Consider the following 14,204-nt stretch of genomic DNA (forward strand, 5'->3'; position numbering starts at 1 on the left):
AAATAGATGATCACACTAACTTGTAGATGAATTGGGTTTGGAGAGCTTTAGTTTATTTGATCATCATTTCAATAAAATTATTTCATATGAGAGTAAACATTTGCAAAGTAAGCAAAGAATATTAAGTGGGCAAATAGAATATTTGAATATGTTTTAATGCTTGGGACTGGAGAGGTCCTAAGGTACAGCAGGTGAGGTGCTTGCCTTGCATGCTGCTAACCTAGGCTTAATCCCCAAAACCACAAAAGAGTTCTTCATAACAAGAAGTTATCCCTAAGCACAGAGCCAGGAGTAAGAACTTCACTAAGAATTTCAGAGTATACCTCCAAATAAAAACCAAAACAGAAATAATGCTGTAGCTACCATCAGGCTGATGGTCCCAGGTGCCAAATTTCTTGTAAGTAAAAAAAAAAAAAAGAATAAACAAAAAAGTCTTTAGCAATGGTTCTTTTGTAAGTGGGGTATAATTTTCCAGTTATATGACATAATATAGCTCAATAATAATTTAACATTTTACATGTATGGCTGAAAATAAATCTCATATTATTTGTTCTATGACACTACCACTTTCCCAATTAAATCTAGGTTTGTATTTAATATTGATGACAGAATCTTTTTTTTTTTAACCATAGTTAGTCACTTTAAGATTATTATTAAAACAAATTCTCATCAAGAAATAAGAGCTCAGGAAACTATCAAGGAAAATGTTTGTAAAATAAAAGTTATGTTAAATAATAGAGTTGCAGAAGTTTCTCAGTATATGATTAACACTAAATTCTCTATTTCCTCTTTATTCTTGCTGCCATTATTCATAATCTCTGACAGCTCTTCAGCATGGGACAGTGAGGAAGGCTTCAAAAAGGAGCTTTAGACTGGGATCAAGAGTCCCTATGTGTTCTTACAGAGAATCATTGGTTCACATCACAGGATGAAAATAAAAAGCTGACCAATATTTATCTGTAAAGCTATAGAAGTGTTTTATTTTATTTTTTTTTAATTTGGATCTCAAGCAGTGCAGGGGTGAGGGTGGGCCTCATTGGGGGGGGGTTTCGTCCTATACCCCCTTCGTATCCAGCAGCAATCAAACTCAGATTGATCAGGGTAGGAAGCAACAGGAAGTTTCAGTTCTAGTGCTGGACGACCATGGAGAGTAGCTTGAGCACTGTCATGTTGAGAAACACCCAAATGGTGATCAGGGATTTTCAGAAGCATCCTAGCAGTGCTTCGGGTTGTGTTAGGGTGGGTCTCAAACTCAGATACAGATACACTGAGATTATTTTCCTACACCCAAGAAGTGATTTTCTAGTGTAAATCAATCAGAAACACTTTACCTCCCCTAATCACTTGTTTTCTATGAAGTACAGACACCTGTTCTGCCATGTAAGAGCTGCTAATTAAACTTGGCACAACTGGACTAGTTACCTAATATTTTTTTGACTTTAAAATGGTTTTCTGAGTTAAAAACAGTAGTGTTTAGGACACTTGTCTTGCATGTGGCCAATCCAGGTTTTATTTCCAGCATCACTTCTCATCAGGAATGATCCCTAAGAACTATTGCCTGTGATGGCTTCCCCCAAACAAACCCAAGCAAAACAAAAAGGGTTTTCTGAGATATAAAGAGCATAACCAGACTTTTCCATGCTGCACCAAAACTTTGGATGCAATAAATTTGAATTCTATTCTTGTTTAAGTGTGAGTTATTTTATTTTAAATTGTTTTATATAGTTTGTTTTATATGGACAAGATGTTTAGAAAATTTAAAAGGCGCTGGATTAACTGACTTTTTAAGTCTTCCCTATTCCTACTTACATTGAAAACATGCTTATATTGACATGTACTCTCTAGAGACATTGGCAATACAATAAGCCACAATTACAATAGAGTCAGTAATTAGAATGGAAAAAACAGTTCCTGTGGATGAAAGCAGATTTTTGTGTATACAGGACCCCAACATAAATGATGGCATGTGATTTCTTATTGAAATATGCTAATCTATTTGGAACCCATCCCACTGTCCCTGCTTTTGTACACTCTACATTTGAGGAGCCCAGAAATATCAGTTAAACTTACCAGTTTCTGGTGGGAATGTTGCACTGGTGAAGGGGGGGTGTTCTTTACATGACTGAAATCATACAACTACAATCATATTTGGTATCAAGGTGTTTAAATAAAGATAAAATAAAAAAACCCTACCAGTTTCTTAGCTACAAAAGGATGATTAGCCTCCTAGTCCAAATTATATAAGAAGTAAGAGAGTGGGATGGAGTGATAGTACAGTGGGCAGGGTACTTGCCTTGCATATAGTCAATCAATGTTTGATCCCCAGCACAACATACTGTTCTCTGGGCTCTACAGGAATGATCCCTGAGCACAGACCCCAGAAGTATCTCTGAGTACAGACAGGGATGGCCCTTCTTCCAAATAAGTAAATAAAATAAAAAGGGATGATCCTACTTCCAAATAAGTTAATAAAATAAAAAGGAAGGGAAGAAGAGAAAAAGTAAAAAGTAAAATAAAAAGATCTGCTATGACCAGTTCTCTTTTGCTAAACAAGATATAGAGGATGAAGTACAGGGGTATAATTAACCTCAGATATCTTATTTCGAAGGTTGATTTTAGTTAAGGTAAGTGAAAAAACATACTTAAGTCTCGTCTATCATGTATATGCCTTGCAAGTAGTTCCAAAATACTTGTCTGGGAGAGTTGACATTGTTTATGATGTGGGAGTAGAGAAGAGAGGCCTACCAAGGAAAGCTCTCTTTAAGGATGGACAATTTGGAGGAGACACAAAAAAATAGCCTAAAGTGTCACTCCATGGCATAGCTTCAAGAATTGGTTACTTACTTAAGAAATGAGAACTAATGAAATTTGGTCTTGGGATATTCTTTTAAGCAGTGTGAAAGTCAAAATATGTATTTCTTAAAGCATGAAAACTCACAGACATTTCTGATTGATAGTTCAGTGCATGAGATCATCTAGCATGAAATAAATATTCCTTTTTCTGCATTGTGATTTCATAAGTCAAATATAGCAAAGAGTTCTACCAACAATTTTTGGCCTATGGATCTGATATTTTTGTAAGCCTCATCACACACGACTCAAGGGGTTCTTGTTTCTGGTAGATTTGTTTCACCTCCTTTGTGAAAGTCTTAGAGAGAAGGCAGCAAGCAGGAAAAGCAGCTATTTATAGGCATTTTGACTAAAAGTGTCTGCTCAGTGTGCCATGGAATACTTCCAAGAGGTGGGAGAACAGGAAATGATCTAAAATCAACTAAAAGGCTGGAGGAGTGTTAAGGGGGAAAGATTTTATATGGGAGTCATTTTCAGAAAGTTCAGGTTTCATTTGCAAACAAGTGACAGTTACTTTTGCTGACACCCTTTGCATTACTAAAAACTCAGCTATACTTTCCTCCTAGGTTAAGAAAAGAGAGTGAAAGTGAGCAAGAGACAGAGTCAAGAGAGAGAGAAAAACAGAGACAGACAGAGACAGAGAGACAAAGATAGAGGCAGACAGACAGAAAGATAGAGAACATAAATTCTCTGAGGTTGATAATAGTTGGGTACACTGTAACCCTTGAACTGAAGTGTAGATACGCTGAAAACTACTGGACTATTAATGCTGTGTTTATAAATGATGCTCTGTGGGCCAATATGCAGGGCATATGCAAAAATAAAAACATGAGAGAACACTGATCTGAGGGTCTTTAACAGGGAAAGTCATGGAGAAGCACATCTTTGCCTACCAATTTAACAGATGATAGCACCCATAGCACAACGTGTACTAGAAAGTGGCCTTTTTAAGTATGAGTTTTGGGAATTAACAGGAGTTCATAGTTGCTCATGGGTACCTTTCTCATTATTCTTTCCATTTGTTCATGTTTATAATTAAACTCCTAACTGTATTAAGTATAGATTATTATTCCTATGAATTCAGATAGAATTTGTTTTCATGGTTTTGCTAGCATTGGGGTAGGGAATATTTAGAGCAACCCAAAGAAAGATGGTTGACTCAGAAAACATGAGCATCTTAGGTAATTTTTTGGAGAAAACAGATTCTAAGAGAATGAGCTTTACAGTCCAGGGCTTAAGGGTGGAGGTATGAGATACATATTGGGAACTATGGCAGAGGGAGGTCAATACTAATGCTGTGAATGACCCTAATTCACTGTCACTATGTACCTTAAATATGTACCTTAAAAATACCTAAATACCTTACTGTGAAAGACTTGTAATTCTTATGGTTTTCAATAAAAATTATATATATATATATATTATATATATATAAGAGAATGAGCTTCAATGTTTGTTTGCTTTATCTGAATTTTGACATAATAGTGATATACCTGATTTTAGATGAGAGGGTTAATTAGAAACTTGAATACAAAGGAGAGAGATACATAGACAGACAGACAGACAGACACACACATACAGACACACACACACAGACACACACACACACACAATGGCCTATTGTCTTCTATTAGCTATAGTGAAAGAACTCCGATCAATCAAAGTTTCTGAGGTGGAAACTCCTCAGAGATCTAGTATAAATCAGACAGCAAAGAAGGGGAAATAAGTCCCCTTCCAGACAAGTCCTGTAGCAATTGTTATTAAGGAAACATGTCCTGTTGACTTAACAACATTGCCTGTAAGAAGGTGGCAGGCTTTTGCAGACTACGTTTCAAAAACAGAAGCAGACTTTGTCTGAACAAATGAACGCTTGAGGAGGCATGGAAACTGTGTTCCATGCAAAAATAACTGAGTAACAGGAAAACCTGATCACTGACAATGAGACATCAAAATCTACCTTTTGTGATCTCTTCATTTGATTTGTTTAATTGATATATGGGAAGAAGTTTTGAACATACATTGTGATAAACTAAATGTCATCGTTTTATACTGGGAGAGGGCCTTCCTTTACCATTTTAATACATATTATCCTAATCCTAGTTCAATGAAAATTAGATAAAAATTATAAAAATAATATAAAAGAATAATGAAACTCATCATAATTATCATTTTAATACTAAGGATTTGTAGCTCTACTCCTTTTAGAATAATTTTTTTCCTCAAGTTTGAAAGTAAGCTTTTCCCCTACTAAGACCCAAACAAACACATGAGTAAAATCATTATTCTCATTTTATAGACCCATAAATTGAAATACAAAAAAAGGGGGGAAGCTCAAGCTATATCCATAGTCAATGATGTCAGAAAATGACAGAGGCCCATGTTAGCCCATCTGTTAGGTTCTACTGCCCCCTTCCAAAAATAAAGTGATAAATTTAGTCTGAGAGCCCTCTGGAATTAGGTTAAAGGGTAATTCTCAGATACATCTCCTAATCTGAATCAATTTGAATGTATAGAATTAGAATTTCTTAGATTAATGTTAGAAATCCCATTTTATAGACACAAGGCAATTCTCATACAAAGAAAATTTTGTCCTAAGTATTCCATGCTATGACAAGTGGCCATGCACATACCAGATTATACACACATAGAATAATAAGGTATATTGTGCTGGTTTTTATTCAGATGCACTGTATTATACTTCTCATAGTATATCCAAATTTAGCACTAAATTTATTCACATTTTAAAATCAGAGCAGAGACCAAGATATTAGTCTTAGCATGTGACACCTCTTATGCAGCAATTCTTCCAAAATATCTAGAGGTGACCTGATTTAAGGTATTTGGTTCTACTTTCACAAAATGTTTTCTCCCACATGTCACAATACCACCTTACCACACACACATATATGTATAATTTTATTTTTGGCTTAGGAAAATGTGATTACAGCAATGTGAACAAATTTTATACTTGGAAAGTAGGCAAGCAAGAGGTGAGGAAAGCTGGTTGCTAATAAGAGTGGAAGATTCCATTGACAGAAACCTCATATTCCAAACCCAGTTTCAAAACAGTGCCACATTTAGATATGGAGCATTTCTATCCATTTGTCATCCTTTGGGCATGGTTTTCTTATAAGGAAAGCACTGAGTTGAAGGGGAGAATGTAAGAGGAAACAGAAGCATACCACTTCTTGTTTTTTTTTTTTTTTTTACAAGTTAAAAACACCACCTGCCATTTTTATCTGCAGAATTACAAACTGCAGGTCATTATTTAGATAGCAACTATCTTCATTCCTTGTGCACTTTTTAAGACACAAGCCAACTTCAAATCTCACTTTCATCTCAGTTCTATTCTCCCTTCACCTTGTGCTGTGACCCTACAAGACTCTACAAAACTACTGCTCTACCAGGGTGCATTAAGAACACAAATGAGTCTGAACAAGACCTTTAAAGGTTTTCACAGATGTGTCACATATAATAAGAAAAGAAACAGGGCTGTATCTGTGTCATTAACTTGCCATGCTCAGTCTGATAACATTGAGACAACTAATTTTGTTTCAGTCAAGGTATTTACTTAGGGTTTATTTTTATCATTCTTTAGATGGCCTAAATAATCTCAAAGAAATTTTCTTATTTGTTTTATTGTTGTTGTTTTTTGTTTGTTTGTTTGGTCATACTGGTGGCACACACCTGGCAGTGCTTAGGGGTTATTCCTGGCTCTGCACTCAGAAATCGCCCCTGGCAGGCAAGGGGACCATATGGAATGCCAGGATTTGAACCACTGTGCTTCTTGGATCAGCTGCTTGCAAAGGCAAACACCCTGCCACTGTGCAATAGCTCTGGCCCCTCAAAGAAATTTTCAATAAAAAACATAATATTACTAAAAAATATCTAGGTGAAAATAAGTCATATTCAGATTTCAAGGAACAATTGTGTGTAAGAAAAGACACAGTTAATCTTCCAATGAAGACTTTCTATAAAGCTAAAATGATCTATTTAAAAAAAATGTAACAGGAGCCAGAGCACAGTGGTAAGACATTTGCCTTACATGTGGCCAACCAGGGTCCCCTTGTTTGATTCCTGGCATTTCATATGGTCCCCCGAGCCTGCCAGGATGATTTCTGAGCTCAGAGCCAGGAGAAACCCCTGAGCACTGCCAGGCGTGCCCCCCCCTCAAAAAATGTAGCAACAAGAATTAAACAAACAAGACCAGCATGTTCTTTAGTTGTATACTTAGAGATATTAAGGACAGGGCAAACAAAATCAGAGAGGAGTGAAATAATACTTCAGGTTTCTGTTAAACAGAAGTCATTAAAATAAGAGAGTAGAAGTCATTACCTTCCATTGTTCTTGCTGTTACTTGAGACATGTAATATTACATTAGGGACAAAGGACACCTCTAACTGGTTCATATTAATGGCCTGGAGTTGAATTCAGTATGATCACTGCAAGACCAAAGATAAAGAATTTTCTACTGGGTTCTTTGAAAAATATTTTATCACTTTATAGAAGTTTTTCTTAGATAAACTTTATGAAATGATACATTGTTAGGGTGCTTGCCTTACATACAGCCAACCAGGTTTCAATCCCCAGCACTTCACAAGGTCCCCCAAGCCTGCCAGGAGTGATTTCTTAACAAAGAACAGTGAGTAAGTAAGTAACAACAAATAAAAATCAAAATTAAAAACAACAACAACAACAACAACAAGTAAGGCCTGAGCAGAGCTGGGTGTGGCGTCAAATAATAAAAAATATAATAAAATTAATTGTATTACATACATCAGAGATAGAGAATGCATACAAATATTTTCATATTTTTATAGTATAGTGTAGGAATGCTTCAGCAATTGTAACCTATATTTGTACACATGCATATGGTTTATAGTAATATCTGTTTCATAGATAACTCTGATATTACAAGCCTTCATTTCATAGGAATTTTGCTAGTTATGTGAAACAATTATTTGGAACTCAAAGTGATGCAGGGAAATATGCTCAAATACATGAAATGAATAATCTATCTATTTAAAAAATTCCTTTTGCAAAAGTAATTAGATGTCATTTTTCTTAGGAATGAATAAGAACAGGGTACACTGCTGAACTCTAGAAAACAAACAAGTAAAAATCCAGTTTTTAAAGTTAGTCTTACAATTTAAAGGCTAGAGACTTAAAAAACAAGACAATTATCAAATGCAACAGGTCACATTTTTTCTATACTTGTAATCATAGTAATTGATTATACTTTTACCTTTTAACTATAGAATAGATTGAATTGAAGGAGAATAAATCATTCGTTGAAAAAAATTAAAGCATCTTCCTGCTGTAATTTTAGTCTATACATTTATTTTAAAAAACACTTAAGTGAATATTTACAAAAATAATGTAAATGTTTTTCCCTTGTACCATACTATATTCCAAACACCATACTAAGTCTACTGGTTGGGGATAAGGCTAAATGGTTTTGAGAAAAAAATCAATGAGTGGTAGAAGAGGTTACAAGCTATTTTTATTCAAAGGTAAATGTTATGGTTTCAAAAAACTCAGGTAAGTAGTCAAATCATAGTGAAGTAATAAAAATTCATAGGACTTATTAACAGAAACCTGGTTTTAGCTAGTCAAAAAGTTTCAACCAAATTTCTATAGGAATTGCAGAAAAAAATCCAAGATATTTTGTAGTTTCAATCATATAAAATTTTTAATAATAATTACTTATATTTACAAAGATAGTGTTTCTCTATGGTTCAACTCCAATTCCTTGAGCACAACGATCAAAAACTCTAGCAATGCATGCATGCTCTTTCAAAATGAGAAAATAATACCAAGTTTAAATAGGTGATAATTTATTCCACTGAACTTTAAACTCACAATAATTTAATATAGATAGTGCATTTGAACCTAAAACCAAACACATATATATGTATAATGTGGTGATCACTATATTAAAGCTATATTGATAATATTTGCACATAATTTTAATGAAAAGATCACTTCCAAATCACTGCTAAGTTGTGTAAAGCTATGGTCTCAAGTGTTCAGAGATTACGGGTAAAATTTTCTCTGTAAAATACCACCTCCTTGGCAAGTCATTACCTTGAGTTATTATATATAATGTAAAACCAAGAAACTGCAGAAAGAGGAAATAAAGTTCTAAAGACCTTTGCAAATCTAAGTTAGTGCTTCCCTTTTACTCTTACTGAGCAATGAAATATCTCTCATTAGTAGATTCAATGGGATCAGAAAACATGTGCTATCACCTATGGTGTTATTAAAGATGCTTTTTTAAATAATAAAATTGAAAGCCAAGTATGATAAAGTATCTTTAACGACTTCCAGAAAGTATTTTTCATTTCTTTTTTTTATTTTTCTATAGCTACTACTGTCTCTTTTTGGAGCTCTGATTTCTCTTATGTTTTTTTTTCAGTTGTATTCCATGCCCTTTCCCACATTAACTGGATATAGAGAACAGTGAAATTATGAAGACTTAGAGAGTGAATTAGTAGCATTCTGCTGATTACTGATTCTACATTCAAAATTAGCAGCAAGCAGAGTAACCTCATTTTTCTATCAACTAAGAGGGACGTCTCTACTCATATCAGTGTAAAATTTCTAGGCAATTGCTCAAGCCAAATAGAAAAAAACATTCAAAATCTTTACATATCTTGCTGGCAAGTTAAGGCAACTTAAGATAAAAATAAAGGAACTCTTCAAATAATTGTTTTAAAGGCAGCAAGGAAATAGCACAAGCAAACAAAATCTCTAGCAGAACTGTTCAGCACTACATATATCTCACAGTAGTTTCAACTGATTTAAATATAATTTAAATTGTTCTAAAACAAGAAGAAATAAACTGCCAAGGAAAGAAAACCCTCACTGGACAAATCCCAAAATAATCTTACAAAATTAAAAAGTAAAAGTTTACCCATTAGAAAAACTGGGCTCATGCTTATCTTGAATGCTGCTTTAGTAATTTTTGTGAAGTCTTATTTATCAAGAGGATCCCCCTTCCCCAATAAAACAAAACAATATCTTAGTCATCAAGATTCTGAAATTTTGTAAAGAAACAATAAGCATTCAGAATTTTTGTTATGAAAAATAAATGATCACATTTTGGTCATTGAATATATAATGCCTTAACAGCTCCTAGCACTTTAGAGATCATCTGTATCAATTTAAGCTTTTATGAAGCCCCTTTGGAGATACAGATATATAGATACTTGCTGTCTGCATCTGTTTTCTGATCATCTGTATATTAATTACTTTTTCAGCTTTCAGTTTAACCAGTCATTATTTAAGCATAAGTAAGTAAAGAAAAGTATCCCCCTTTCCCATCAAAAAAGCATCCAAACCCAACAGCACAGTATCAAATCCAAAGTAATAAAAGAGTTATACCCAAACCTGGTCAGTCCTTCCATTTCTTGAAACTTGAACACAAACTGAAGAAACCCATTCAGCCTTAAAAAGGTCGATCATTTTGCTCTCCTAAAATTTCATTTCTGATGTATTCAGTGCTTGCTTTGCTCTCTTGGTTTCTATCTTGCTTTCTCTTACTCTCTCACTCTCACTCTGTATCTATCTCACTCTGTGTATCTCTCTCTTACTCTGTGTATCTCTCTCTTACTCTGTGTATCTCTTTCTTACTCTGTGTATCTCTCTCTCTCTCTCTCTCTCTCTCTCTCTCTCTCTCTCTCACTCTGCAGGAGAACGTTTTGTTTCCCTTTTCCTGTTCTGCTGCTGGATGAATGCAAAATACACGATTTGGAGGTTTTATTTTAGATTAGCTGTTGAAAATCTAAAATCTTGTTCTTCTAAATGTTATTATTCAACACAAACCATTTACATACAGAACCAAGAACCTGCTCTTTTTTGAAAGCCAAAACAACAACAAAAATTCCTTTTACTCCTTTCCTATCGTATTTACTTAACTATTAGCACTTACCCTGAGATGTGCCATAAATGATCTATTCCAAGTATGTAAAAGCCAACCACATCTCAACTGAGAATTAAACAGTTTTAATGTCTTTAAATCCATGTCCCTGCTCCAAACTGATACAGTCACTGGCAGCATTACAACAGTTCTAAACAGCAGACATCTGATTCTTGACATTTAAAAATAACAATATTGGGAAAAAGTAGAGTCTTTTTTAAATGAACTAAAAACAGCTTGTGAGTGAGCACAAAGCACCCAATGGACTATATTAATTAAACCTTGCAATGGCTTCAAACTGTATTTTATTTCTAACTCAGTATTACAGAGATGTTTAATACTCCTGGACTTCTTTTCTCTATCATTATTTCACTGAATTAAATTAAATGAATTCTAAATGACAGTTCTACAAAGAGAATCAGAATCTCGCAAGTATTTAGATTCTATTATTGGTGAATATTAACTTAACATCTGTTCAGTATAGAAGTATAAATCAAGTTAGGAATACATCTGTCACTCCCTTGTTTGTCAAAGATGGGTTATGGCTTATATCAGATAATATTCTGTGTATATACATATATGAGATAAAATGAATATAGGTGCTACGAAATAGGAAAATTAATAAGCCTTTTTATAATACAGTTTGCTTCTATTTTTGAAATTTAATATAGTTTCAGACAGCTGGGGCAAAGTCTTCAACTTACCATTTCCGTACAATCCTAAAGTAATGATTTAATTTTTTTGTACCCAAGGTTTGTTCTTTGGACAGTTTTTGTCAATAAAAATTACATTTACTCTAGTAAATGTAAAACAATACTAAAAAGTAATATTTACAAATTTGTTTTGTTTACTCAAGGAAATATTGCATTTTTCCATTTCTGGCATATAATAGGCATTTGACATAAGCTTCTTCCTGCCTTTGTTTTGTATTTGGAAAGGACAGGCATCAGGCAGAGTAAATGGAAAAACCCAGACTTCGAAGGCAGATGTTTTAGTTTGATCCACCACATTGGCATCTTCTTTCCTGGTATCCTTGGGCAAATGACTTAACCTAATTTGCTAAATCTAGTTTCTTCAACAGTAAAACACCTTATAGAGTTTAAAGGAACAAATTAGAGAACATTGGAAAAATATCTACTTTTAGTAGTCATTTATTAAATGAAAGCTCCAGGCCTTACAACTCTAGAAAATTGCTTTAATTAGTACTCTGCCCATGTATCTTAGGCGTTTAAAAATGTGGACTGTGGTCAAAGGCCTGCTAGACTAAGTGTTTCATTTTAAAGCAGAGGAGAGAGCTGATATTAGCTAGTTAGTGCCTCATCAGTTAGTGGCAAATGTGGACTAGAACAATGATCCTATTACTTAGAGTTCAACTTACTCATTGAGCCTTGTGATGTAAAAGGGAATACACTTGTAAATACGGTTTCAATATTTGATGATACTTATAACAATTATCCTTTCTAATTCCCTGATCATCTTCTAAGAATGAGCTTATAAATGGCACTATTTAATGATAGTGGCAAGGGCTGGTTAATCTATCTTCCCCAAAGGAGCTTCTACTTTAAAGTTAGGTGAGAGTTGAGAGTATGTTAGGGATTCAAGAATTTCCAGGCCTTCTGAATGTCGATTTCTTTCCTTTATTTAGGAAATTCTCGGGTCTCAGATTCTGGTTTGGAAGAACACACTATTATACATTCATTTTATTTTCCTATATACTCAAGTATAAGCCGAGATTTTGGCACAAAATTTGTGCCGAAAAATCCGAACTCTGCTTATACTGGGTCCTATAGTAGTCTTCAGTCCTCTTCTGCTGTCCGCTGGAGGGGGGCGGTGCTTCAGCTCAGTCCACAAGTCACTGCTGAGCTAAAGAGGTAGGTGGCCTAACTGAACTATTTAACCCATAATGCTCTGTGCTTTTTATGAGACAGACAGCAGTGATGATGATATCTGCGAACTCAGTGTTGATGACAATGTCTGTTTTGATACCTTCATATCAGATACAGCTGAAGCTCTGTTTGGACATACAGATGATGATGAGGAATTCAGTTTTGAAGGATTTTAACCTTTGTGATTTAGTTTGATTACCTGTTACACTATGGTTTTCTGCACTTAATTTAAAGTTTTAAAGTTATTATTGCTAGTTTACAGTTTTTTCTTTAGCAATAAATATCAAAAAATATTTAACCTACTGATTCCTCAATTATTGTAATTGTTTTGGGTATATATTTTTATTTTTGAAAATTTCCAGTGGCTGCTGCATTTTTCACCTCGGTTTATACTCAAGTCACTAAGTTTTCCCAGTTTTTAGGGTAAAATTAGGGGGGGTGTCAGATTATACGCAGGTCGACTAATATTCAGGTACATAGTTTTTTTTTAAAGTTCTAAAGACTTGCACAAAATCGAAATCAAATGCTGACATTTGGTCAAGAAAGTATAATCTGAAGCACAGTATATATTGAAAAGATAGGGTAAATTATTGATCAATGTTCAATAAAAAATCTGCATGTCTTTCATATTTGAGAAAGTTTAGAATTTAAAATAAAAGTTCTCAGTGTGTCAAAGTCAGATGAGCTCTGCATTACCTTGCTTTATTCACTGTAGTTCTATGTAGTAGTGAATATCATGAATTCATCTTTTCTCATAGCTAATATGTTTCCACTATGTAGATGTGCCACAGTTTCTTGGGTATTACGCTAAGTTAAGTTAGTCAGAAGGAAAGGGACAAATAAAAGTGTCCTCCCTTTTTTTGTTTTCTTTGAGGGGCACATCCAGCACTGCTCAGGGGTTACTCCTGGCTCTCTCTGCTCAGGGGTCATTCCTGGCTGTTCTTGAAAGAACAGATGGGATGCTAGATATTGAACCTGGTAGGCTGCATGCAAGGCAAACACCCTACCTGTTTGCTGTGCTATCACTCTGTCCCCAAATGAAATTGCTCTTATATGTGGAATACAGAGAAACATAGTAAAGGAGTTACAAATGATCACTGGCCACAGACTCTGACATCAATCTACAGAACTGAATTTACTAAGGTGGATGCAGGAAGTGAGGCAAGAAGAACCTTGAGACATTCATTGATGGAGGAATGCTGATATTGGTGGTGGATTGGAAACTAAAATACTGTATGCCTGGAACTTTTTAGTATAGTACTGTTAATTACAATGCCTAAGAAAAATGGTAAAAGTCATACAAAAAATGACAAAATCAGATTGACTATTACTTGAGGAGAAAGACAAGGAATGGGATTAAAAAAGTGTGATCCATTGTATTTAATGTTTTGTTTCTTTAGCTTTTCATTTTTTATTTCTTTATAGAAATCACAGCATTTTACTTATAAATAAAACATGCTAACATCTAAATAATTTGAAAATAGAATTTCCAAATGTAGAATTCCAATAATGCAACTGTATTAAATCCCATACCTAAGTCTTCACAT

The 14,204-nt window shown here is 34.3% G+C and overlaps 1 protein-coding gene across 6 annotated transcripts in view; it reads right to left on the bottom strand.

The window, feature by feature from the left end:
* DLGAP1 (DLG associated protein 1) overlaps positions 1–14,204 on the bottom strand; it is an 882,390-nt gene that overhangs the window by 337,540 nt on the left and 530,646 nt on the right. For 2 of the 6 annotated variants that reach the window (XM_049770006.1, XM_049770004.1), the window contains exon 1: positions 10,243–10,429. The exons of 2 other annotated variants lie outside the window; for them this stretch is intronic. In XM_049770006.1, coding sequence (XP_049625963.1) covers positions 10,243–10,317 — 75 coding nt within the window. In that variant the 5' untranslated portion in view covers positions 10,318–10,429. Of the gene's footprint in view, positions 1–10,236; positions 10,430–14,204 lie in introns of those variants that run through there. 2 more of the 6 variants (XM_049770005.1, XM_049770003.1) reach the window with 1 other exon arrangement.

The sequence above is a fragment of the Suncus etruscus genome, chromosome 3 (assembly GCF_024139225.1).
Source record: "Suncus etruscus isolate mSunEtr1 chromosome 3, mSunEtr1.pri.cur, whole genome shotgun sequence".
In the NCBI taxonomy this organism is placed as follows: domain Eukaryota; kingdom Metazoa; phylum Chordata; class Mammalia; order Eulipotyphla; family Soricidae; genus Suncus; species Suncus etruscus.